Source organism: Aptenodytes patagonicus, chromosome Z, assembly GCF_965638725.1.
Source record: "Aptenodytes patagonicus chromosome Z, bAptPat1.pri.cur, whole genome shotgun sequence".
NCBI lineage: Eukaryota > Metazoa > Chordata > Aves > Sphenisciformes > Spheniscidae > Aptenodytes > Aptenodytes patagonicus.
In genome coordinates, this window is record NC_134982.1 from 78,714,183 (window position 1) to 78,741,944 (window position 27,762).

Genomic DNA, 27,762 nt, shown 5'->3' on the forward strand with positions numbered 1-27,762 from the left:
GCCTTTTATCTTCTCAGCCTATCTTGATGTGCTCTGGATGTGTCATGTTGTCATGGATGTAAATTGTAAATTGTAATTAGACTAACAACCTCAACCTCTCCTGTCTTACCTCTACAGTTCAGGTGTAATATTTTCTCATTTAAATTAAAATACTTTTTTACTGTCTTTAGAGTTCCCTTAGAAAGATAACAGGGAAGTTAAGCATGCTAGTGAGGCTGTCAAACAAATGTCCTCACAACTCAGGAGCAAGCAGCTGACCTGTCATTTGACAGGTGGTCACAGCTCCGTTACTTCCAAATATTCAAAGATTTTATTTCATGGCACAATTAAGGAAGAAAAAAACCAAACCACAGGGGCAAAGGTTTTACACAGACTTTCATCCTACACTTTGAACTAATTAAGCAAAGCAGGTTACATTGCCTTCAGTGGTGGTACTCACATAGCTAAAATTAAGCACATGCTGATGTGTTTTGCTGCATGGGATCAGAGCACTTAGCACCTTGCAGCATTCAGCACTAAATGAAATAGGTATTACAGTACATATTTCTCAAGTTCAGTCTGTGTATTCTTTCCATCTACTGCATTCATTTGTGGAGTAAAACATCAGGTAGCATATGAAATCTAAAAAAAATCTTTCTTGCCTACATTTACAGATGTAAAAGAACAATGCACATGCTCAGATCAGTTTTAATTAATAGGAATCACAAGACAGAGACCAGTAGTATGAGACAACTCTTACATTCATGCTGATCTATTACTTCCACACAGAAGCCATTTAGTGTCGTCCAAGCTCAGGGTGGGTCTGCTTGTGTATATCCCTGAAGAAACATTCTCAGTGATTTCTCCAAGAAATTTCACAAGAAACCTGGCATAAGGCAAACTGAGTTCACCAGATGCTAGGCTAATACCTCAGTCCTTGGACTGTTGGTCCTATTTGCTTTTTTCTGTCACTTATATTCCTCAGCTGACACATTTATAAAAGCTGTGGTGCCAAATTTGACCAACTTTTGCCAATTTTCTGCCAGATGAAAAAACTCTAAATTCACACAGCCTAAATGGCAGAAGCAGCAGCTCTGGAATTTGTTCTGAGGGGTAAAAGCATTTTCCTTATGAGCTTTTTTTCCATTTTGTTTGCAGCAAAACAAAGGAAAACACAAAAAAGAGGACAAACTCAGACTGCAATAGGAAACTGATAAAAGGAAACAATTCTAACACCCAAACCTTGCTTCTGAAAGCAGTAGATATTTGATCTGCTGGTGGCATCTGCTGTTGCATTTCAAAAAGTCATTTGCAATAGTGAAAAGTGAGTGCAAAAGAGTGCCACCCCTCTTTGAACTCCTTTTGGCTGTAGGAGGTGTAAAGCAATGGAGAATCTCTCAAGTGTTGACCGAGTCATACACATGCATCTGAAGGGGGAACTCAGCCCCCATTTTAGTTCCCTTGTGAAAGAAATCCATCAAAGTCCATTAAACACAAAGATACCATGATGGCTCTTCCTTGCAAACCATGGACATCTGGAAGACAAATTCTGGGCACATTTGGCTGTACATGTGCCTGCCTCTTACGCTCTTCTCCAGGCAGCTGCTATCAGCTGCTGCCAGAGATGGGGACCTGGGCGAGGAAGGTCTCTAGCCTTAATGGGAGTGACTGTTCTTAGGCAAAGCAAAGGGAAACTGTCCCTACCTGTGTATGTTTTCTTCCAGCTTTTTCACCTTCTGCTCATCCTCTTCTGACTGCCTCCTTCTGGCTTCTTCCTCTTCTGCAGAGCCAGCAGGAATTCCCTGTAGCAGCCATTTTTCCCGAAGAGCTTTTGACTGTAAGGTAAAAAAACCCCAAACCTTAGGAACAGACTGAACAAAAACCATCTGAAGATTGAGAAGGAGCTGCCTCTGCTTCTGAATATTAGATTGTCCCCATTGAATTTCTGATTACTGCTTTAGACAGTTGATTTCGGGCAATCCATCAGCTGTTTATCCAGATGTCAGGTCTTCCAGATGTAGGAGTGTTAGTTTTACAGTATACACTTTATTTACCATCAATGCCTTAATATGAAGTTATTTAAGTTCCTAATAAAAAGAAGAATTTAAACCACTCAAATTAGCTGGTCCTGCAAGAACTCAAAACTTTGAACAAAAGTGTGGATCTCATGAATGATAAGGCATGTACTGGAACGACTAAAATCATAAACTTCTTAAAGCTTCAAAAACAAAAAAGCAGCATGCTCTAAATGCAATGTGTTTCATGAAGGATAAAATCAGACTGCTATTAAATTAATCAAAGATTTTTTTTTTTTATTTATACCACGGATGTGTCTCCATACATTGACAGGCAGACAGGCAGACAGACATACGTATACATTCACACAAGCACACACATCACCTCTTAGCCAGACACAAATTAAAACAAATGAACAAAAGCCTTCCAGAAACCATGGGTAGCCAGGGCACAGCAACACTGTCACAGAAAGCAGCAGTAGCCTACAACCAATAGAAGAATTCCTGGGAGTTTTGCAGTGTTTTCTACACCGAAAACATGGCTACAACCTCACTTGGCCACTGTCTAATCCAGCTGCACCTCACCCAGGGGAGTTCACCAGTGGAGATGCACTGGTTGCAGGCAATCCTTTAAATAGCACATCAGCCTGTGTGTCTTGTTTGGCCCAAATCCTGCCAGAGGGGTGTGGCAGATCAGTTGGCAGACAGGACAAGCACCCGTCGAAAGGAAGATCAGGAGCCCAAAGCCACACAAGACTTTGCCCCTTGGCAAGAAGGAAACAGAGCTGGTGGAAAAAACAGTCAGCCAAGGGACTGACCGAACTAGCCCTTTGCATTGACCAGAAAAGGGGAGCCTTGGTTCTGAATTTGCAAAGCGATTGGCAATGCTAGTTCAAGGAACCAGATGTGAGAGCGTGTACCCGCTCCAGCAAAGAGGAGCTAATAAGGAAATCATCAGTTCAGAGAAACTGGATTTCAGAGGCTGCCCAAACGTGCAGTATCAGTCTTTTCAATGTCATATTTGTCGCTGGAATGGAACCTGACTTGTGCAAACTATGTATAAAGGAAAAACATTCACCACCAAAAGCAGGCTTCAAACCCAGCCCAAAATAGAAAGGTTTTTGACATGACAGACAAGGCTTACTTGTTAGTTTTTGAGTGTATATATAGACATAGTATCTATGCACAAACTATTCTTGTCACTCCATGGCCTATTTGACATCAGGCAATTAGATTTGAATAAGGCAGCAGACAGCAATACAACACACACAGCTAACTAGCCTTTATAAATGACTCCAGCTTTCACTGACTTTAACTGTGCTGTGCACCAGACGACTTTTAGGTGTGTTTTAAGTGATTTCTATATGAATTAGGACTTCTGCATGACAGGAGAGGTCTTGCGCTCTTGTACCATGTAGTCATGTTCAACAGTCGGACCCGCTGATGCTGGAGATGTACTTTACTCGGCTGAACTCAGCTTTGCTCATGGCCTCCAAGGTATTAGTTCACAAAACATTAGGGATGGCTATCTCCTGCCACAGTTCCTGCAGTTTGCTGCTCCTTTTGCTGCCACTGCCATCTACTAGTGCTTCCTGCCACATTTTGTGGGCTGGTAGTGAGATTTCTTAGTGGGATCTTTGCTTTCCTGTTCAACTCAGCTGATTACTGCCCAGAAGTTTCATCAGCTCGTTCAGGCCCAATGTGCTATTGAAATGTCCCCTCAGCAGAGGACTCCCAAGTCATCACATGTACCAAGGAACAAAGTGAGACAGTCAAAGATGGATTTACATGCCCTGAGGTGCTAAGCGTTTAACAACGTGTGCTTTGGCATTTAAGAGGTTTCAGTAGCACAACTCAGTGGGTACCTGCTGGGCTAGATCCAGTGCAAAGCAGTGCAAAGGCTGATTGCTCTTTAGAAAGTTGCTGTCTTTTCCTTAAAAAGAAATGTGGCCAGTTGCACGCAGAACTGTGGTGCTACATGCGTCATACTCAGCTGTGGTCTCAAATCTGAAATCCTGAGTGATACTCAGTTGGAAAAAAACCCCCAAGTTTCTAAAGACCAAACTCTAAAAATGAAGGCAGCCTTCTCTCTTTCAAACCTGTTTCAGATATGGCTCCAGCAGTCCTAATAAAGCCTTTGGCAAAGTGCTGCTTGGACAGCACTGAAGACATTCAGTTAACAGTCACTCCTCATTTGCTACAGGAAGACAAGTAAAATCCAGGCTTTTTTCAATGTGCTTTTACAGAATCTCCATGCTGATGCTCAGACAGGGAGAAGCCAGTCCCTTCAGTACAATTGCTGCACACCAAAAATAAGATATTTTGTGCAGCTTTTGTTTTGGTCTTTGATTATGTGAAACATTTAAGCTACAAAATCACATGATTTCTTTCTCCCAGAAGCCTCTTTTTTTGACCTATTAATAGCATGAATTTGAAACTGGAAAGCATGAATGGGATTTTTTTTGAAAGACATATTTAGAGACAAGAATGCTATGATCTACTAAAAATCCTCCCTCTTGGGTGAAATGTCAGCATATTTTATCTAAAACAGGAAAGCTGGTAGCTTTGATGTTTTTGGCTCTCCTTTTTAAGATGAAAATTAAGGCATTCATTAAATACTACACTGAGGAATCCAGATGAGAAGACTCTGAGAAATGGAACTGTTTATAAGAAGCATTTCTTAAAATTCAGAGGATCGATGTACCAAGCTGTTGAGGTTACGTATATTTATACACCCACTGTAAATACAATAGGCAAACAAGCAGGCACACATCAGGGGACCCCGTGCAACCGCCTCGCTGTCTGGGAAGCATTTTCTCCCCTGCCAGATGACTGGCATAGTGCTGAGGCAGTGGATAGGGGTGGAAGAATCTCTCACCTGCTTTGAGCAAACCTTTCCCAGGGCTTTTTCATCACAACCCCGGGGGGAAGGCTTTGGCACACATGATGAGGCCAAGGGTGGGTAGGGCACAATAGGGAGGTGGTGGTAGAGCTGCGCTGGGCGCTTGGGCACAGCTCCTGGGTATGAGACGGTCCAGCGAGGCAGTCAGCAGCGAGGCAGTCCAGCCAGATGCAAACCAGAGCCAGATGTGGCTTGGAAACAAAAGATGGTTCGCTGCCATCTGTCCTCCACAGCTATGAAATTTGGGTTATGCTTCTTGAAAAAATCTTGCAAAATCTTATCCCAGGAAGAATAGGAGGTGTTTCTCAAATATGCTAAAAGGAGAATGCTTGCATGAGGATGGAGCCCAAAAATAGCTAGCTGTACGAGTTACCCCTGCTTAACAATGTTGTGCATTTGCTTTACTTAACAGTCTGTGATTAAAATGGCCACAAGCTACTATTTCAGCATTGCTCCTCCTTCACTGTCTGTTATGAGCTTTAACTCTCTACTGCATCTTGGAGCTTCTTTATGCACCAAAGTTGTGCTGTATGATTAGACATTGTCACAATAACACAGGGCTCCAAGAGTGGCCAGATATACTATTGTAAAAATAGAGGTATTTGCACAGCTCATTCCAATACTGTAATGTGAATATGCTGTACTTTCAGAAGGCACCATTTCACTGGTACAACAACAGCTACGCTATGTACTGTTTGGTATAAGTATTCCTTCATTTACTGCAAGAGTACAATTTCTTCAGGGCTAAATCCTTCAGCAGAAATTACATCATGTCATTAAAAAGGCTCTCTGTTACTGAAGGGGAAAGGGCACTGGGCTTGCGATGCTCTAGGTCACTACTGCCCTCAGGTGATTTGGTTTCTCTGCACACAAGTGAGATTGCAGAGATAACTGGCAGCTCCATGTTTACTTTGTTCAAGAGTAGGAAAGCAGAGTGACTTTTCTGTACCAGGCAAAAAAGGAAAAAAACAGGTCACAATTCTGTGAACCGATCATGGTGAGGACAGAAATAAGTGAACAGATGTTGGACAGGACAGAAAGAAATCATGCCAAATGTTTGAATGCAGTAGACACAGTGATGGCCACAAATGTGGTGCACAGCTCCCTTACGTGCTATTTATTCCAGTTTCATGCTTCAGGACAGTAAAGCCCAGGGGCTTTAAGTTGTTTACATTTAGCGCTAGCAAGGAAATAATGCATAGGCCCTCAAATGCACACAGTAGAATTAATGCTGTATTGAAAAGAAAATATTTACTTTCAATGCTGCATTTTGCTTTAATGTGGGGTCAAAAGTTTAAGTATCGGGGGACATTTTATGATAGCAAGTAAACCTTTTTAGCACTATTTTCATATACCATTATGCCCGTTACATGCCACCTCTGGACTCCCTGCTTGTGAAAGGTGATTAATTGTACCCATCAGTCTTGCTGATGTCGGACCCACTGCCATAAACATTGCTCATAAAGAGTAACACATTCCCAGTCTCACATGAAGTGTGGCAGTGTCTTAACCTGAGGCTCAGATGCATTTGCCAGATTTGTCATTTGACACTTTATGACAATATAAAAGCCAGTTCTTGCTGCGCTGCTACCTTTTGAGGTAGTTTCTTCAAGCAGTTTTGGGGTGTTTTTTGTATTTACAAGTGGTTAGAGAGGCAATCAGTACTATCTCTCCTTGAGAGCAGTGCTTGCTAAAGTGGAGCACTCCTCTGGCTGCTGAGTAATTTTCAAGGAAGGTGATAATCCTGAGGAGAAACAAAGGTCAAAAGTTGACCCCAGATAGCCTCCTCCAGTAAAATTGCCTGCTCTTGAGAAACACTACTGCATGTGGACTGTTCAGGGTAATGACGCTCTTCTGTGCCATGCAAAATAGGCAATAATGATCCCTGGTGTAATTCCACCGAAATCAGTAGTGCTACATCAAAGGCACTGTGCTGGTTTAGCTGGGGTAGAGTTAATTTTCTTCACAGTATCTAGTATGGGACTATGTTTTGGATTTGTGCAGGAAACTGTTGACAATGCAGGGATGTTTTCATTGTTGCTGAGCAGTGCTTACACAGAGTCAAGGCCTTTTCTGCTTCTCACCCCACCCCACCAGTGAGTAGCCTGGGGGTGCACAAGAAGCTGGGAGGGGACACAGCCGGGACAGCTGACCCCAACCGACCAAAGGGATATTCCACATCATATGACGTCATGCTCAGCATATAAAGCTGGGGGAAGAAGAAGGAAGGTGGGGACATTCGGAGTGATGGTGTTTGTCTTCCCGAGTCACCATTATGGGTGATGGAGCCCTGCTTTCCTGGAGATGGCTGAACACCCACCTGCTGATGGGAAGGAGTGAATTAATTCCTTGTTTTGCTTTGCTTGCGTGCGTGGCTTTTGCTTTCCCTATTAAACTGTCTTTGGCTCAACCCATGAGTTTTCTCCCTTTTACCCTTCTGATTCTCTCCCACATCCCACCGGGGGGGAGTGAGCGAGCGGCTGTGTGGGGCTTAGTTGCTGGCTGGGGTTAAACCATGACAGGCACTTTTATTGAAATCTTTGCCAAATTGAAGTTTTGCCAAAAGTCTTTGGGTTTTGAGGCTTGAAGACCACCAGACATTAACAATTTAGAGCTGGAATTATTTATTATTATGAAATTATTGTCTCCCTACATGCATTCAGTATTCCTGTCCTGGAGAAAAGGTGAATGCAGGAGGTTGGTTCCTCATATTCTCAAATCTGCCTATAACCAGTCCATGCCCTACTAAAAGACTGCAATAAACCTCTTCCTTCACCTGGCAGTGTGGGACAGATATTAGCCCCAAACACTCCCATTAGGACACTAACATAACTGGCTGCATTTCAGATTTGCTCTTTGCATTTCAGAAAGTTCCCTTGGTACAAAAAGGCTGAGTTTTCCAGGCAGATCTGGAGCTCTGGAAGCAGCAATGAGCCTAGCTTTGCTGTTCGGCAGCTACCTGGAGCCCCGCGCCCAAGGACTGCAGCTTTCTCAGCCAGCGGATCAGCTACAAGAGGGAGGGCTTCCTGGAGCAGCAGAGCCTGCTCTGCCTGTGCACGCTCCCAAGCATCTGCCTGGGTCGATAAAGCTGAGTTTGCAAGGAACACAAGTGCAAGAATGACCACCACTAAAACTCCTCTGGGATTCCTGCCTTTTCCTTTCTACCCTGTTCCCGTGGCTGCTCTGAACACTGCATCTCTTGCTGGCCATATTTTCAGGCAGCTTCCCCTGCCATCCAGCTGGCCATAACCCAGCTAGTGCAGGTTACCCGGTGTGCAGCACAATTGTCAGCATTAGCAAAGAGGTTACTGGGACGTGCACCGAGATTATAGAAAGACTTGTTCCTTTGCCAGCAGGCCTTCCCTTGCCTTCCAAAAAATGGAAAAAAACCCCACGTTTGCATGGCTGTAGTGTGAGCAGGCACGTTAATGTAGGATGACCTGAACCATTCATGAATAAATATGCAAATGCAGAGAAGGGCTGTAGACATAAGCAGTATGACAGGCAGGTCTACCTCGAAATAAGCAGCTCCTCAAAATGTATTCCTGCGTGATGCTGTAGTTTCTGATTTTCTGGTAGGTGAACAAAACAGTCCGACTCTTTGCCCAGACTGATGCAGAGTTTTCCTACGTAGGGTTTCAGTGTGAGAGAGTCTGCCTGCAAAACGGAGGAGGGGTGTGGTCCTCAGCAAACACAAAAGATTTTACTCTGCTCTGCTGCAAGATGGATGTGGCCTTGTACGGCATGACTGGCCCTGGAACAGAACAAGCAGCCATTTCCATCTTGCTGGTATGATCTGGTTTTGCTTAGCAGCAAAAAAAAAAAAAAAGCATGCCTTTCCAGTCATCTAAGACACTTGTTCTAGCCTAAGGAGCCTGTCTATGTACACAGATATGGCTCGAGCATTGCCCAGATTAGGGAATTAAGTCATGTTGAAAAACTTGCAGCTTGACTGTAGTCTTGACTTCAATCACAATGTCATAGCTAACATAAGTAATTCAACATAAAAATATATGTTAGCTAGTGGAGCTTAGCCAGCCCAAGACCAAACAGCATGTTTACACAGCAGATTGAATATTATCCTGTAGAGTTGCAAGTTTGTTGTTGTTATTCATTGTTCAAGAAATGAACAAAACATTTCTTAGAAATATCTTAAGGAAGTGATGTCTTAAAAAATTTTTTTAAGACGTGTACATTTAGACTAAGAGTTGTAAACATTTTCCAGCAGTCAGTTAACGTGTATTCATCACACAGAATATTAAAACACATTAACTAACTTTTTTCAAGTGCGTTAAGACCTGCCCACTGTAATTGACAACCTTTTGTCCAGGCATTGGAGATTGATGGCTTAACCTCTTCCAAAGTTTCTTCTCAGCCACACAGGTACAGGCCACCGTGTCACTTGCCTGACTTTTCCCTTTTTATAAAACCCTTACTGCAGCGGACCCCCGAGCTCAGGATCACTGGTCCTCAGGTCTTGTTTCAGAGCTGCTCAAAAGTTTCATGGTGCCTCCAAGGCAGTCTGCTCATCCAAGGAACTAGTGTCCTGCTTGTTCCCAAGGAGCCTGTCTCCTCTTTTCCCGTAGCCCCTGGGGAGACAGAGGTTTGCTACAGCACCAGTGAGCCACTGGGCTGGGGGTGCAAGGGGGTTGCACATGGGGAGATGAGTAAATAAATAGTAAATAAAGTAAGTAAATAAGTAAATAAAAATAAACAATGGCCATTATTATGATAAGCACCACCTGGAATCATGACAGCCAAAAGACTTTGGAGAGATAATCTTTCCCCCTTGTTTGTTTGCTGTAGCTGGTACATTTGACAGCCCTTCAGCCCCCCTGAGTATTTACTCAGTCACTGCTCTTTCTCAAAGCACGCGTTCGGCACAGCAACAGAGTGGACAGGAATGCGTTGAACAGTGCAATGTGACTGCAGAAATGGGTGAGGGAAGACTGAGATAGCTGGCATAATTTGTGGTCACTTGGGAGGGGCTAGATCTCAGCTGGGTGCCCCCGTGGTAAGGCAAGGGGATGCAAGAGCATGGCTGCAGCGTAAGCTGCGTGCAACCAAAGCTGCAGATGCATGGGGAAGGCATGTCTGTGGCAAGCTACCTGAGGGATGGGTGTGATGATAGCTATAGCTCCTTCATGAAGGTCTCATGCTTTGTCTGTTTAAAAACTCTCAAGAACAGAAAGTGCAGCTGTATAGATAGAGGCCCAATTAGGAACGCTTTGGGGGAAAAAAGCGCCAATTGTTTTATGACCTCTGAGTAAGTTTCCCATCCATTAGCAAGATCACTAGTGTAAATGTTTTGTGTGCATTGCTTTTAAATTGTTCAGGTCCCATATTTTATTTAACTTTGTAAACCAAGTAGACAGTTGTTTCCATACAAAGATGAAGAAGAAGAAATAAAACCCAACCTCTTTCAGCTGCAAGGAAACCCACCACAGCAAGAGACACTGTCAAGACTCTATGAGAGAAGACACAAAGTTTCTGCCTCTCTTGCTCAGATCATTCATTAGCCACAGAGCCCTGGTCTGTACAGACTAGTTTCACTGAAGGGGATCATAGGTATGGCCTGATACAAGGTAAGTGTTTCTAATATTCATTAAAGACTTGAGATGACATTGAGACAAAAAACAACGATAAGATAAAAGATAACTCAAACATAGGCTCTTTTCTACATATATCTTCTATACATCGGGGCTACCAGAAAGTTCTGCCTGAACTGAAAACAATCATGCTGATACCTAAGCTGGAGAGTTGGTTTATTTTTCAGTATCTCTCTTTAGGAAGTCCATATAAGATTTCAGACTTCTTCATGGCAGGATGATAATGATGGCTCTGTCCAATTATTTGGCATTTTGCTTGTGGTGAGATTAAGCACCATAATGAGAATAAACAATAAACAACTGCCAGCGAGTGCTGCAGGGGTGAGGGGAGGGATGAGGGAACCGGGCTGTCCCAGCAGGCACACACCGGCAGTGCAGGGACACAGCTTGCAAAAGGGGATGCTGTGATGAAGGCACATGTGGTCCTCAGGATGGTGGCCCGACCTGGGAGCGGGTTTCCCAGTAGGACCGTGGGATCTCCATCCTGGGCAAGAGTCCAAATGTAATGGGACAAGGATAGGCATGGGAGCAACCTGCTCCTGTTGGCAGGGGCACGAGGAGACCTCCAGGGTCTCCTCACACATAAATTACTTTATGACTCCATGAGAACGTCTCTGTTTCCCAGGGAATTTTGGAGCTGGAGTAGGAAATAGCTTAAAGCTAGCTGAAGTTTCTGGACTTCATGTGGTTGGACTGAAAAATTTAGTAAGAACCTCTTTTACAGATACATGAAAAGAGTTTGACCACGCTTTTACCGCCTGGAGCCAGAAATTTAGGTATGCTTTGGTTTTCCCTATGAGTACTCACTCCATGTTTTCAAAGGAAGTAAAGCATTGTTTTGAGAGAAATAGTAACAACAACAACAACAACAACAACAACAACAACTCTTTTTGGAATAGTTAACAATCTGAGATTTCAAAAACTGGCAACTCTCTCCGCCCAAAACAAACAGGCTTTGCAAGTTATCATCATTACTACACAGCCACAGTTGCTTTTACTATTATCATCTTCTGAAAGAATAATTGCCTTTCTACATTCAGTCTGTCCTTAGCTTCAGTTTATCACTCCTTCCCACAAACACACATCAGTCAAAAGAGGCAAAAAGAAAAGCTATTTTTCAGGGATTCCTTTCTTTTCTGGTCTTAAAAGTTCTTATAGTCATTGTTTTAAAAAGCTGGATTCAGGTCATGTGAATACATTTTTGAGCACGTATCAGGCCATTAGGAGGGGCTGGGGTTGAAGCAAGCTGTAAACATCCTCGAGCTACTTTGACACAGTCTGGCTAAAACAAAAACTGCCGGAGTGGCAGTGACCTGCTCGAAGGACCTTGTTAACGATGGAAATGTGAGTGGCAATTTTGATGGGTTTCAAGGAAGCCCTCCCTGTATGGGGACGCTTACTGACATGGTCATCCCAGGATAACTGTGCCCCAGTTCAAAGTACAAGTCACACAACAATACCTTTTTCCTGAATAAAAGCCTTCTCGCAGAGGGATTATACCAGGATAATTACAGTATATTCAGCTGCGTGGCAATGACATGCAAGCAGATAAGAAATGTGTTAAAGGACTAAAGCTTTCATCTCATTGGGGTAGTCAATTTGTGTAGCTGGCCTGGAGAAACTATTCTATTATGGTTAAAAGATTTTATCTGGGGATAGATATTTTGTTTTCTGATTACTTGAAAAGAAAACATAAAAGGATTTTTGAAATCCCTCCTTTCCAAACGCTACTTCCCGGCAAGGATATCCTAAGGTTTCATACTCTGTAAGCAATTCAGAAAGAGCAAGTGCCCTAAATCCTTAGGCTGTGCAGTCCTATTCCCTGTCCCACTCCCTTTCTGGCCTAACGAATCTGGATTTCTCTTCTGGATCATAAAACAGGTTAGCAGAGAGGCAGAGAGCCTTTCACTTCTCGGCTTAAATCCTGGTGGGAGGCAAGCTTCCCAGGGTAAGGTGGGCATCAGCCCAAAGATGCTAATGCACAGAAAGGGACGAATGGGGCTCTCCTATGCTCTGGAAATGGAAATTTCTCTCCAAATTAGCTCTTAGCCTCTCCATGCCCCAGAACTGCAGTTGGGAAATGGAGATGGCAGGACCTTCCAGGTGCGGTGGGCTCCAGTACATTAAAAACAGAGGGTCAGCCCGGGACTATCATAGCAGATATCACATACCAGAGAGTGCTCAACTATTAATAAGAATAGGTTTTGGGGGCTATTGCACTGACCCTGTAGAGAATGGAGACCGTCCATGACATCATCAAACTTTTTTTGTGTGCTTGACTGAGTCTCCATTCAGCTTAAGGGTTAATTTACTTGAAAACCATAAAGGGATTCAACATAAAGGAATAACAAGATTCCTTCATTCACAAAAGTTATCTCTGTTTTTCCACACTGTTGTGCATATATATATGTATGGATAGACAGATATATCTATTTATATTCTCTGACAGCAGTTATTTTAAGACTACAATAAGTTGAGGATAGCAATATAACTCTGGAATAATAAAATTAAAATTTATTTATAGATATGATAGTTTCAGCTAAAGCCATACCCTAACAAAATCTCTATAACATAAAAAGGCTTTCCTTTCCTTCATAGTAAAGATGTAATTATGTTATAGATTAAGTGTTCATGAACTGCAGTCTTTAAGAAGCAGATGTTAACAGAAATAGGTCCCTAATATTTATACCACTCCAGAAATAAAATAACTGTGGTAAATGGATTTATTGTAATAGTTAAAGTAACAGTAGAGAAGTCATTTTTCATTCAATTAGGAGGTTTTGTGTGGTTTATTTTATTACCAGCCACCACCAAACAGAGCTACAGTAAACAATTATAGAAATTCTGTTCAACTAACTACAGAGGCAGCCAGATCTTGGAAGAAACACTTCTACCCTAGAGTTCATTTGAAATAGTAAACATCTCTATTAAAATGGGCCCGCCCAACTGCTGCCTAGCTGAACAAGTTCTTAAAAGCAGCTGTTGCTTGTAGGTTTTATTTCCAGTGCAACTAATCAACCAAAATCAATTATTGTCCTCCTCAGGAAACCACATCATGTTGATGGATACTGCAGACAGTGTGTTTGCGTAAGGTGAATTTTTCCCACTTTTCTGATTTCAAACTATAGAAGCTGGTAACACCTCCAGTTCCCACGGACGTGGCAAGCCCCATTTGTAAGAGTACGGCCAATGAACTGCCAATGCGTGAAGTTTGAACTCTATCTACTGTTAAAAAACAAAACAAAACACATCTTGTGTTATATGAAAGAATTATTTTGGTATTAAAGATTAAAGTAGGTGGGAGATAAGGAGAGCTGTTGTAAATTGCCTCTTATTAGAACAAACCAGCATGTTCAGTCTCAAAAAATGGGGCTTCAAAGCACCTTTATACCTTTTCCAACACCAAGGGCCTTTCCAATGAAGCATCTGATTGTAACGTAGACAAATAAACCTCCTGCCTTCAATGGAGTGCCCCAATGGCCCTGAAGTACCACGTGGATGCTCCATGCCCACCAGTGTCCCTACTTCCTAGTGATTCACAGAAGAGGTGGTACGGCTTTCACTGTCAGCAATGAGGGAATTCAGTTTTTAAAGCCTACACTACTCCAGACTCTCTCCTAGTCCAGACTTTCACACTTGGAGGGTTTCTCTTGATTAACTCAGAAACTCACACATACCATTAATAGCTGAGCCACGTTTTTGTCCTGGTGTCCTCAGCCATAAAGCCATTGGCCTCATTCTCAGGAGCCCTTGCAAAACGTGTTGCCAAAGTCTTGTCCACGTTCAGTGCTGACATTTACTAACTCTAGCGTTTGATGGGCTGTTCTGCCTAAAACAACGGGGCAGCAGCCACCGTTCCCTTATTTTCAGCCAGGTACATAATAAGGGAAAAATGAATGAACGGGTAGTAGAGTTAAGTCATTTTGCCAGGGGTCTAATTGGCATCAGCAACTTGGAAACTGTAGGTAATGCAGCATAAACATTTGCAATAAACTATTTATATTAGATATTTTTCCTATGTGAATAAAATTGTCTGAAATTTACATAATGCCTGTAGCTTCCAGAACCTTTATTAGGTAACCAAACATGCTATTTTACACAGTGTATTTTTAAAATAAAATTACTCTGGCAGTTCATACAGAAATGAACCAAACCCATTGAATCCTGGCATGAATGTCTTTGGGTGAACTCAAGCTGTTATGCTTGTGGGATCAGCCCAGATACTGCAGACACAGGATTAACCTAGATATTATTTTCAAAGGTTTCTCCACAGCAGATTTTACTGAACACTGATATGAAGTCCTTACACTCTACACTGACATCAACAACCTCACAGCATTTTGAGTAAATACATGGGCTTCCTAGGCAAGCCTGTTTTTTTTTGATCTGGATTTGTGTCTTGCACAGAATTAGTTGAAATCCACATAATTCAGGGAATGAACCATGTTCTACGTAGCACTTCTGAAGGAGAACGGATGTACTTATTTTGGGCTGTGTGAGCCAGACTGGGGGGCCGTATCAGACTGGGGGACTATATTCATAGCAGACTTGGAGCCCCTGGCTTGCAGAGGCTCAGAGCAACCAGGGTGAGGTGAGGGAGAGCCTTGGGGAGGTGGGGGGAGGATACACAGATTTTCAAATGAACAAAGCAGCCTGGCAGGCCAAATACCATTTTGATCAGCATCCCACTAAGCAGCCAGAATACTGAACAAAGCATGAAAAGAAAATGCAGTTCACTTTGTCTGTCTCCACAGAGAAAGGGAAATAAGCTCAGCCAGTGCCTCTATTTTCTTCTTCTTTTCTTTTTTTCTTTTTTTTTTTTTTTGAGCCTGGGAGTAGCTGCCCTCCTTCTGTTTAGGAAGGGCCTAGCAGCAATGCGGATGAACTCTGCAATCCCAGATCGACCTCTGCCATCACCTCATCCAGGTCTCCCAGCAGACAGTTGTTTGGTGGTACAGTGAGGTGGTACAGGCAGCTCCTGGAGCAGCAGTCACCATGGCCACTCCAGTAAAAGCAACACACTTCTCCTCTGACGACAATTGATGCCACTGAATGAAGAGGTAGAGAAGCTCCTATCGTATCTTGATGCTCATCCTCACACACAGCATTACAGACCTTAAGTCTGGCTGTGTTTTTAGCTGAGAAAGCTGCCATTTTAAATTTCTGTGCCCTGATCTCCCCTTAGCTTCCTGTATGATTACTGCTCTTGCTCCAGGCTGTGAGCTAAATAATAAAGGGAAATAGTTAATTTTCATGTGTGTCACTCAAGAAATCCATGCAGCAAGACTCAACCTCCACTAGTGGCAATCCGTGTAGCAGGGCTGAAGTCAGTGCCAGTTTACACCAGCTGAGGGGCTGACCCCACTGCACCACCTTGAGATGTTTTACTTTTCCCTATGGATGAAGATAAAATTCAGTTTAGCAACAGCTATATTAAAATAAATCAGATGAAGTAAAGAATTGGCAGAATTGGCTTTCCAAAAGGCTCTGCTTAAAGAAATTAATGAAAAAGCATAATTCAGTTAGCTTGGAAACAGTTAACATGATAAAAGAAGTCCTCAGCTTTGCAGCAAAAAGAAAAAAAGCAAGCATCATGAAGGCACTAGAAAGGCATCTTACTGCCCTGCTGCATCAACGTACGGCTGTCAGGAGAAATTCTCCCTTGCCTGTAGTCAATGTCAGCCTGAATGAAATGGCAACTCCTGTTGCCCCACAGAAATGCAATCACATCATTGACTGATAACACCAAAGACAATGTGTGACATCCACAGAATTATGGTGAACCTGATGGAGCATTTGTGTAGGCTGCAATCAATTACTTGGGCTTAACTGCCTCATGTTTACCAGAAAATGAGGAATAGTTTATAGAACATGGTGGCAGGGGCTTGGAGAGGCAGGAGAAGGATCCTCTCTGTAGCATAACTTGAAGTCTGGTCTTTGAGTGCATGTGTGGGCAGAGAAGATATTTTGCGCACCATCTCCCCACGCAGGTGCACTGTTCACACACACACACATGCACACACATACTGTCGCACAGGCAACCTAAAGATCTTATTTTTAAAAACACAGCCCAGCTCACTTGCTGCAAGGACAAACTGACCAGTCCTGATCATCTTTCTCAGGTATTTTAATCACTGAAATTCCTCGGGCCCTGAACCAATCTAATGATTGACCCACAAATGCGCACTGGTTACAAAAAGATCACACGTATGTTTTTGTTCTTCTCTTCGCTATGCACAAATGTAAAGACAAACTCTGCTACTGACAGGAAGGATAAATGATAGAAATAACCAGGATGGCTTTCGAACGATGCTATCTGCAGCTGTCATGGAGTCCAACAGGGACTGGGGATGCTTGGCACCCTGTTAAATATCAAGGCGCCTCTCCACGTAGACATGCACATATGCATTAACACCCTCCCTGCATGTGCATACATGCCTATTTTATTATGCCATGTATGCCTAATAACTTCATCCTACAATTAAAGCTTTACACACACACACGCATGCTAACAGCCCCTCTGCAACACACACACACACACACACACACACACAAAACCTAATGACAGGCACCAGAAAAATCCAATGCAGCTCTGCAGGCAGAAAGTGCTCACTGAAGCCATGCAGTGCACACCCAATCCACAGCGATTAGTGTCTTATCATTATGTATAATAAATAACAGTGTTTAATAATAACAGCACTGCCGTGCTGCCTGTGCTCACACCCTCCTGACTCCATGCTCCTAAGCCATTTCTGCAACATGGTCCTGTGCATGAAACACACAGAATGAAAAGCAGGCAGGACATGATCACTGCAAGAGATAGGCTCCGGCAGTGAAAGCTGCTTCATGTCGGAGTGGGCTCTTCCCAGCTTTCAGACGTGTGATCTGCATGTCTAATAATGAACAGATTTAGTCAATCCATCGTTTCTGGCATCAGTCCCTTACCTTGAAATGCTGCAGCTGAAGTATCTGGTCCTCAAGCTGTTGTCTCTTGCCTTCTATTTCTGTCTGCCTTTTCCTTTTCTCCTTGGAAAAATAATTTGAGAGAGAGAGAGAGAGAGAGATCTCGTCAGAGAAACGGAGGCTTTAAGAGTAGCAGATTCGTAAGAGCATGTAAGCAGTCAAACGCATCTGTACAGATGTCACCAGTCCCATTTCACCTGCTCCTCTTCCTGCTGGTATGCAAACAGCAGCGTCCTGGGAAGACGCCAGCCCCAGACTAGCCGGTTGCTCACCAGCAGGAGAAATTCTCCTTGCTCGCTCCCGGCAGCTGGAGCAGCAACAGAGTGCACAGTCCCAGAGGAGGGGAGAAAACAGGCATAACAGTGGAGAGAGAAGTTAAAGGGACAAAGATGTGCTTTTGCATTTGAGATGCCGGGCCAAAAATACGGATTGCGTGGTGGAATTGTGTGACAGTAAGGTGACACAAAAGCAGTGGGTGGCATCACAGAGGAAGGGAGCCGGGTTGCAGACCATGTTTCATCCCGGCGAGGTTGGTGGTAAGGCTTTCCCCAGGCTCAATGGGGAGAAGGTGTTTCAGACAGGTTGCACGGGGTTTACCTGCAAAGCAAATGGGATGGTTAACCCCCCAGCTGGCTTTGTTTAAAATTCAAGCCACCAGCACACACTAGCAGCTGGCCCTTACCGGCTCCCAGAAGCTGGGCTGACTGAGTGGCACCAAGGACGGCACGGTCATTTCCACAGCTGAGGGTATTCACGGTCATGTTCACAAACATGGCCACTCATCCGTGCCCAGGCTGCTCCCTTCAGCAGGCAGCAGACTCAGGTGTTTCAAGAGGAGAACGACCTGCTTTTCTCCTCTGCAACACCTTCCTCTTACGAAGGATCAACTGTTTGCCTTTCGTCAGTCTTCTGCACCTTGCCGGGAGCATTTCTCCTCACCCATCCCCAGCCCGGATCAGGTTCCCTCTCCTGGAGGTCTTTCCTCATTTTAGATTTTGCAGCCAAGACAGAAATACTGAGTAGTAAATGGAGGCAGTCAAATAAGCATACCAGCCTCAGTTTTTACTGGAACAACAGTTTTTATTCTCTACCTGTGAAAGCATGTTTTTTTTATTTAAATATTTCAGTAGCTGTAAGGTTGGGCTTGAAGACATATGGAGATTCCGTAAGTCCCCAAAGTAATTTTTCTGTCTCATTTCTAGGTGCCCTACTGATGCCCTGGGAGTTCTCTGCTTTCCAGGGATTTCAAACCTTCATGCCTCATCCCCAAGGAGCATACGATAAGATGCTGCCTATGCAGAAATTAATTGTGTTTATATTGGACCTCAAGCCAGGGCACTTTGAGTGAAAGCATTACATTTACAAAGAAGATCAAGAAACTTTTTTTTTTTTTTTAAATGCCAGGCTCACTCAAAACAAAGCAAACCATGGAGCTAGGTAACTGTCTGGACTGCTCCTTCTGAAGAATAAGACATCATAAAAGTGATGGGAGGACTGGAGTAATGAACCCAGAAGAGGCAAAGTAGGCAAATGATGCATATGTCAAGCAGTTCTGTAATACACTGCACACTCTTACATGTTGATTTTTTGTGTATATCTACATCTACACACACACACACTCCCCATGGTCTGAAGTATGTAAGAATATTACTGCTGAACAAAAATACCCTGCTGAAGTTACTTTGGAATAGGAAAATTGGCTTTTTGGATAAATAAAATGTCACAAATGGTGCCTGTCTTCAGCTGAAAACTTGACATCTCACTGCACTGTACACACAGAAGATAGTTTGCATTTGTGCACATACAGGCATACAAAATTTATGCATGCACCTTTAAAAATCCTTCCTTATATAAAATTGATGGTCTGTGGATCATCCCTCCTATCACTCCTCCAATCCCCATCTCCCCTTTGCATTTTTGAATGGAAAAGGATATTGGATGGCTCAGGGGTTAAAAAACCCCAACATTGTTCAGGGATGTCTCTTGCCATTTTCTTCATTCTGTGATACTAACGGTGTACTTTGGAGATTGAAAAACAGAATTTGTTCTTTGCTATTTCCTCAAATAGCTGGTCAGCCATGGACTAGAATAAAGTAGTTCTAAAAGCCATTCCAGTTAATGGCCTAATATTCTCAGAGTAAGGATAATTCTGCCCTGTTTGTGCCAAGCTGGCCAGATGACAGAATGTTTGGATTTCACATATGTAGGCATTAAGACCCCACATCTGACACTCCATAGGCCAGCATAAGGCACCTACATCTTCACAGTTAACTGACCTACATTTATATGTGTGTATATACATACATATTTTTTTATATATATATATATATATATATATGTATTCTACCCTTCCCAAAAACCTTCTCGCTAAAACACATGATGGAAATCACCACAGTACCTTCTCTGGCTGGTTGTGTGATGCTATATAATGGATGTGACAAGACAGCCTTATAAAACATAGATGGAAACTTCTTTTCTTTGTGAGAAAGGGAAAGCACTTAGAGTATTTTCCCTGTAGGCAGCAACACAGCAGGGACTAAAATAGTTGAACTACTTACTAACAAGTGGGCTTCTGTGGAGTTAAATTGGAATATTGCTCAGGTTTCCATTTCACTGGCTTTCAGGCAGCCTGACTGCATGCCTCTACCCTCTGACTTTGTACCACAGCTATGGCTGAGGAGTATGACAGCAAAAGTATTTTTTTTTCTCTGAAGATTGCGTGAATCGCAGCATTGGTAATTAGCTACCAGGATGTTTCACCTTCAGGTCACTAGATCACATTCAGTTTAGGCTTCCCCCAGTCACTGAAGGTTGTGACTGTATGTGTTCCTGGTTTATATGGGTATGTTCTGAAAAAATGTGGTAGAAGACTGGACTGGCTGACAAAAATCCCACCAAAATCAGCATGTCAAGGATTTTAGACATTCAGTAGATGAAACCAGCCCCCACTTAAGCAAGGTCCCGATTCAGGACTTTACTGAAAACACTGGGATGTAAAGCACATGCTTACACCCAAGGATTTGTTAAGGCCCTTTTCTATGTTGAAGCCAGTAAATGTTCCTCATTACTCTGTTCATCTACTTATAGATATCTTTTTTCCAAGTATGCGTGTTAAGTTACTAATTTACTAAGGGTCCTGGCACCAAGAAAATAAAGTGCTTGCTTTAAACAAACAGGTTCACTCTGGACAGCTTCAGTTAAACGTATGTCATCTTTTTTCCTACAATGCAGGGAGTAATCCATCACTGCTTCAACTAGCAATTAACACTAATCACCCCCAAGAAGTAACCCCAAGAACATCCCTGATCTCCTCCCGCGGGCCAGGATGCGTGGAGCTCAAGCCACAGGGGGAAGGCAGGAGCCAGGAGGATGCTTGGGTATATGCAAGATGACCGTATTTTGTACAGTTCTTGCACCTTTTGAGGGGGGTAGTGAAAACTGTCAGCTGGGATGTCAAACACCCACGCACACCTTGAAGCTATTCTGTGGACACCAAGTGTTGGTTTTTTTTTCAAGAAGTGAAGGGATTATAGAAACTAGGTTAAAAAAAGGTGGAGAAGACAAGCACTAAAGCCAGTTTTACTATGAATGTGGTAGGTTTAAAAGAAAAGATTTGTATCTATCTGAGGTGTGCTGCTTTTTAAAGAATACAGATACTCATCACAGATGGTTACCTTTCCAAAGTGGCAGAGGAGTACCATTTGTGAGAATGCTCTGAGTATTTGGGATGTTCACAAGTAAAATAAGATTCAAACCTTACATCCCTCCCTTCACCAAAAAATACAAGGAAAATGTGAAAGTCCGTGAATTTTTTACTCAGACCAAAATGATGGGAAAAGAACATAAGTCAAATGGCAAGGTTACTCACACCTTGAATCCTCTTCAATGAAAAATGAGATTTGTACTCAGGCATTCACACATGGGTGTGCAACATGGAAACTATAAATTTATTTCCTTTTCTAAGAAGCTTGATTTCGGAAAGGAAGTAATTTCTGCTTAGCACTAAAGGTGGCCAATGCCACTTTTCTGTTGCTAAAAAACAAATATATCAGATAATCAGTAAGACCCCATTCGCTTGGAAGAGAGAGAGGTGTTGGGAGGACAAAACGGAGATCTGTAAAATCATGAGTAGTGTCATGGAGACAGCCAGTGGGCATCTACTGCTCACTCTGTATTCCACTGTAAGAAAAAAAGGGGCATCAAGTGAAACCGGACGGGGCAGTTTTGAAGCCAAGGCATGGGTCTGCTGTGGAAATCCCTGTCTCGGGATACTGTGAGTGCTAGAAGGTGTTGGGGTTCCCAGGGGACCCTGGGGACAGGCAGAGGGAAAGAATACTGTGAGGGTTGCTACACAAACTGAAATTACATCTGGTTCAGGAAACCCCTGAACCACAGATGGTTTTCAGGGTGTAGAGGTACTTTGTTAAGTTTTTGTATGCTTGTCTTCCTCTCCTGCTCATCCTAACACCACTGATTTTTCATTCATCAGAGAAGGGGTGCTGCAGTTTTTGTCTGAATCTTGTGTTACATTTGGTCAAAATAACCTACAGTTTAGTGTCAGACTTGTCAAACTGCTCCAGTCAAAAAAACCCAAATAACCACAAACCAATAAAAAAACCCCAAAAAACCCAAAGCAAACATAAGACCTTGGAAAAAAAAAGTTATATAAAAATGCTTCTCTTTGACACTGCAGTCACAGAATACTTCAATTTTCCATTACAAAACCATTTTCCTTCTTGTTTAGAAATCTGCCTGCACAGTGTGGAAGTGATATAGAGATTATTTAGCTCACAGAGTCATAACTGAGAAGAAACATGCACTTCTAAAGCCATGTAAATCCTTGGGGCAGTAAAGCCCCCCCCAAAAAAGAGGACTTGGTAAAGCCCTCTGCTCCCCTTGCACTGGCAGAAGCATCTGATTTCTTTGGTCTAAAGTCAGCTCAGACATGTGCAGAGAGCACTCCATGGAGCAGCAGAGAAACTAAATGCTATTTGATTGACCTCACTGGGAAAATATATGGCCAGACCTGACAGGAGGCTAAGGCTTATGGTGCAGGTATCCAGAAGAACATGGTGGGAAAAACAAAAAAATTGCCAGCTCAACAAAAAACCCAATGGGGATCTTGTGACCCTCAAGGAAATGGGCAGCACGATGCTGGAGGAGCTACCACTGGTAGTTTCAGTGACAAGGCTCCACACTGGCTTCATCCTGCATGCCAAGCAAGTGTCCGACCCGCCACAGAGGAGCAGGTGGAAGAGGGCGAGCTCCTGCCTGTTGTGCGAACACAAAACAAATGCACCCAAAAATGGCACAGGTGGAAGAAAATTATGGTCTGCTTCAAAGCAAGGAAAACAGTTACAAAGAATTGTCTTCAAAGAATCGTGTGAATTTCTTCAGCAAGACATTATTTTCTCCACTCTGCACAGTTGGCAGATATTATTCCCTGTTTATTTAAAGCTCACATATTTTTAGGGCAGCAAGTAAGGAAACAAACAAGCAAAAGAGCTGCTGACACCTCATTTTTCTGTTGCCAGTTCAGGGACATCCAGAACTCTGGGGGAAAAGGAGCATCTGGATTCTCCTAACAATTTCAACCTGCAGTTAGCATGATCCCAAGAAATCACTCCTCATGGAAAATGAAACTTTCACCAGGGTGGTTGTTTAAATGACCATCTTCAATGTGGTGGCTTCACATCTCTCAGTAGTGAAGTCCAATCTGTAAATTTGTTTCCTCTTTTGCGGTTCAGCAGTAATGGTTCACAGGAAAGGAAATATGAAGAAACACAGGAGGCTAATTTTCTCCTTTTTTTTTCTTTTTTTTTCCCCATCTGCTTCATTCCTGTCTGGTCAATTCTTTTATTTTCCTGTTGTGTTTGAAGAGTGGGAAACTCTCCTGACAGCAACCATCCCTACCAGTTGCAACGATGCAGCCCACTTTGCAAAATGCAGTTCTAAACATTTTCTGCTGTTGTAAACAGCATACAATAGAAATCACAGCACCAGAAGAGGCAGGACACAGAACTGAAGCAGAGACTCTGTTACGGCAGAAGAAACACACCTCAAAGGTTGGTGGCAGGATGCCTGCTCCTTTTGGACCATCAATGCCCACTTTCATTACTTGCTGCCAGTACAAGAAGGTGGACCCCATCGTCCTGCCAAGTGCATCAAACTAGATGACCATATGCACTGGCATGACTGTGCTCGGTGAAAATCTTGTTGTTATGGGTAGCCACGCAGCCTCCGTAATTGCAAGCTGGAGGCTTGTCTGGTCTCCTGTTTCGAGTACTGGGAAGTATGTGTTGTTTCAGATTATGGGAAATGACTCCTCCTGCAGCTCCTCTCCTACCCTGCTCCCAGCAGAACCAGAGTCTGTACTTAACCATTTCTGAGATCCGTTTTTCTTTGCAGTTATACCATCAACAACACATAAATGTAAGCTATTGGCTTTGCTCCCTCAGGCATTTTCCTGCAAGACACTCTCTGCCTCACTCCCCTGAAACCCATGGCCACCTGGCTAAGCTTAAAACACGAGCCAGGGACAACTTCCCTGTGTCTGTATACTGGAATCCAGCTTCTGAACTTAAGGAAACTGCACTCTCTGCTCCTATGTAGCATCTAAGAAACTGCCACCCTTTTTCACTCTTACACTCTCCCTGTGCAGGAGGCTTATTATCTAAAGCACAGATTCATGATTTCAAATGTCCTAAGTGCCTAGGACCTTGGTCACTCACCTTACTGGACCCTCTCCCTACCCGAACAAAGCAAATTGTACGTTGGAAAGTTCTAGGTGGGATGCAGGGACAGCAGGAGTACAAGATGCTGCTGCAATGCTTTCCATGTATCTTCCATATACCCACATATCTTATGACAAAGCCATGGCCATTTCCATCACTCCGAGCAACAAGCAGATGGGTTATTTAGGAATAAACAACAGGAGTTCTCAATTGCACAGGTGCAGCAGATAAATGCCTGAGGTGAGCAGGTTAAACCCACCTAAAAGATAAGGGCTGGGTTTAGCTCTCTTCCTCATACTTGCTCTTTCCATAGTTGTATGCACAGCAGGAAGCTAAGGAGAGATTGGAGACAAGGTGAATGGTTAATGATCAGGTATGCCCTTCACCACCTCTCTTGTGAAACTGGTTTAAACTGGAGATTGCTGTCACAAGGGTTGATTCCCATTAAATTGACAGCTTGCCACAGCATGCAAGAAATGTCTTGGCTTGTTGGTTTTGGACACAGAATAGACTTAATTCAGAGAGGCAGACCCCAGTCAGGGCATAAGCAGAAAAGCCTGGGAGTTACGGAAATGCTTTGTTTCTCATACATTGAACAGGCTTCTGCTAGGGATCTGGACAGGCTGGATCAATGGGCCAAGGCCAATTGTATGAGATTCAACAAGGCCAAGTGCCGGGTCCTGCACTTTGGGTCACAACAACCCCATGCAGCGCTACAGGCTTGGGGAAGAGTGGCTGGAAAGCTGCCCAGCAGAGAAGGACCTGGGGGTGCTGGTCGACAGCCACCTGAACATGAGCCGGCAGAGTGCCCAGGCGGCCAAGAAGGCCAATGGCATCCTGGCCTGTATCAGCAATAGTGTGGCCAGCAGGAGTAGGGAAGTGATCGTGCCCCTGTACTCGGCACTGGTGAGGCCGCACCTCGAATACTGTGTTCAGTTTTGGGCCCCTCACTACAAGAAGGACATCGAGGTGCTGGAGCGTGTCCAGAGAAGGGCAACGAGGCTGGTGAGGGGTCTAGAGCGCAAGTCTTATGAGGAGCTGGGACTGTTTAGCCTGGAGAAAAGGAGGCTGAGGGGAGACCTTACCACTCTCTCCAACTCCCTGAAAGGAGGTTGTAGTGAGGTGGGTGTCGGTCTCTTCTCCCAAGTAACAAGCGATAGGACGAGAGGAAATGGCCTCAAGTTGCACCAGGGGAGGTTTAGATTGGATATTAGGAAAAATTTCTTCACCAAAAGGGTTGTAAAGCATTGGACCAGGCTGCCCAGGGAAGTGGTTGAGTCACCATCCCTGGAGGTATTTAAAAGATATGCAGATGTGGCACTGAGGGGCATGGTTTAGTGCTGGACTTGGCAGTGTTAGGTTTATGGTGTATTCAATGATCTTAAAGGTCTTTTCCAACCTAAACGATTCTATGATTCTGTAAGGGGAAGGCAGAATCATTTGCAGAGAGCTGAACCCTCAGGGTGAAGAAAGAAAACCCCCTCAGGCCAGAAATACATCGGCTTTCATCGCAACCTTGCATCCCTTTTCTCCAGTAGTGAGTGTCAGATAAGTTATTTGCTTATGTACAAAAATGGGATGGTTTGAATGAGATAGAGATACAGGTCCCTGCAACCAACTTAAGTGCTCCAGGTAAAGGAGCAAATTTTTCTGGTCTGCAGCCCCCTTTCTTGCTGATTTTGTCACTTGCATGCAGAATAACAGTTCTTGCTCAGATGGGGAAAACACACCCGCAAAATTCATTTTCTCCATGTCATCTCACACTTAGGCTACCCTTGCATGACGTCAAAGGATGGGTTTCTCCTGTGCTGACCTGCTAAGGCAAATAGGGTAGCTCTTTGTCCACATGTGCATTGCCCGCAACTCAAGGTTCAAGTAAGAGAACCATAATAGTCATCCTGTGTGTTTGGGACACCAAAGGAGGAGTTCACCCACATGGAGCCCTGTAGGATACACTCCTGTTCAGGGCTTCTGAATATGAACATTTCATGACTGCCACAAACCCACTGCCAATGTCATACCTGAGACTGTGCAGGACAAATCTGTCCAAGAGGAGAAAGGATCCTCTCTGGTGAAGACAACAACCCACTAAAGAGTTGCAGCAAACACTTCAGCTGCCCTGCACGTTTATAATTATAGTTCCCTGGTCACCAAATGCAACCACCACGATGCACACAGACAATGACCGCTTAATTAAAATCACCATGCATCTCAAACGACAAATAAAAGGATGGCACTGCTCCCAGAACAACAGCTCTTAATGAAAAATGATGAACGCGGGAAGGAATTTCCTTTTGAAAAACTCCCTCATTAGCATTTTTGAGAGGGGACGCAATGGAAAAATGTCTCATTGAGATGATGAAGTAAAATTATTTTAGGAGAAAACATGGTTCCTCTGATATCCCATGGCAAAATTCCCACTTTGATGGAGCAGTCATCCCCATTTTGATGCAACCAAGATTTTACCTGCAATATCCCCCTTTCACTGAATGCTACTGGGTCACTGGAAGCAGTGTTTCAGGTCTAACACAATCCATGTGCATTTTTGACTGGGCCACCACCATAATGAGTCCTTGAAGTCCGAAAAGGTTTAGTCGACTTTTCTTCTTTACTCCCAAGTCTGAACTGAAACTGAACATGGGCTGAGACCCACAGATGCTGCTTCCCTTCGGTCGCTGACAGGAATAAAGCCACAATTTCCTATGCATTTACAATTTGATTAATGGTATCAGGCTCTTAAATGGCTGCTGAGAGGTGACCAGGGTCACTGGAGTTTGAGTATCTTTTCTGGGAGATGCGACAGTGAATCAAATAGATGTCCTATGAATGCCAAATTCCCACCCCTTATTAACTCCACATCAGCATTTCTTCCAAAACTTCCAAGTTTTTACACTAACCCTGAAAATAGGTAAGAGCTCAGGACCACCTGAGTCCTGTAGTGACCTTCTCTGCGGCATCAATTATTTCTGGAAAGTACTCAAAAGACTGTACAGAGCACATTGTTAGTATAAATCATGAAATAGATGGATTTATCCATTGTACTGGATAATCCTTAATACCAGTCATAAATGACAGGCAGCTGAACTTCATTACCTAGTGTCCACTACAGCCAACCTCCAAGATCATGTGTATAGCTTGCTAGCACTGACCTTGTTCTACTGCAGCCTGAGCTAGATGGAAAATTCAGTGTCTTCACCTAGCAAATTATTTTTCTTCCAGAAAATAATGTGGCATTTTCTAGATAATGTCGTATAGAACAAATTCTAAAAATTCTTCTATTGTCTCTGGAAAACCACCAAAATTCTGAAAGAAGCTACTTTTAATCAACTATTTTTTTCTGTATTTTTTCTTAAAAATATATTTTGGTTAAAGAATGTTAAGCAGACTTTGATCTAAGTTTTCATTCATAAAAATATACAACAAGGAGTTTTCTTTAGGCTGAGTAGACTATTTGTAGAAAACCAGTTCATTAACTCTCCCTACTCTCATGTTGCCACTAATTGGCCTTGGTTTAAATCCATGCTGTTCAATGTACATCCTTTCACTGTTTGCTGCTGAAA

The 27,762-nt window shown here is 43.3% G+C and overlaps 1 protein-coding gene across 4 annotated transcripts in view; it reads right to left on the reverse strand.

Moving 5' to 3' along the window:
- PALM2AKAP2 (PALM2 and AKAP2 fusion) overlaps positions 1–27,762 on the reverse strand; it is a 337,193-nt gene that overhangs the window by 206,876 nt on the left and 102,555 nt on the right. For all 4 annotated transcript variants that reach the window (XM_076362480.1, XM_076362484.1, XM_076362482.1 and 1 more), the window contains 2 exons: positions 17,451–17,531; positions 1,684–1,814 (listed from right to left, as the gene is read on the reverse strand). In XM_076362480.1, the coding sequence (XP_076218595.1) occupies positions 1,684–1,814; positions 17,451–17,531 (212 nt within the window). The remainder of the gene's footprint in view (positions 1–1,683; positions 1,815–17,450; positions 17,532–27,762) is intronic.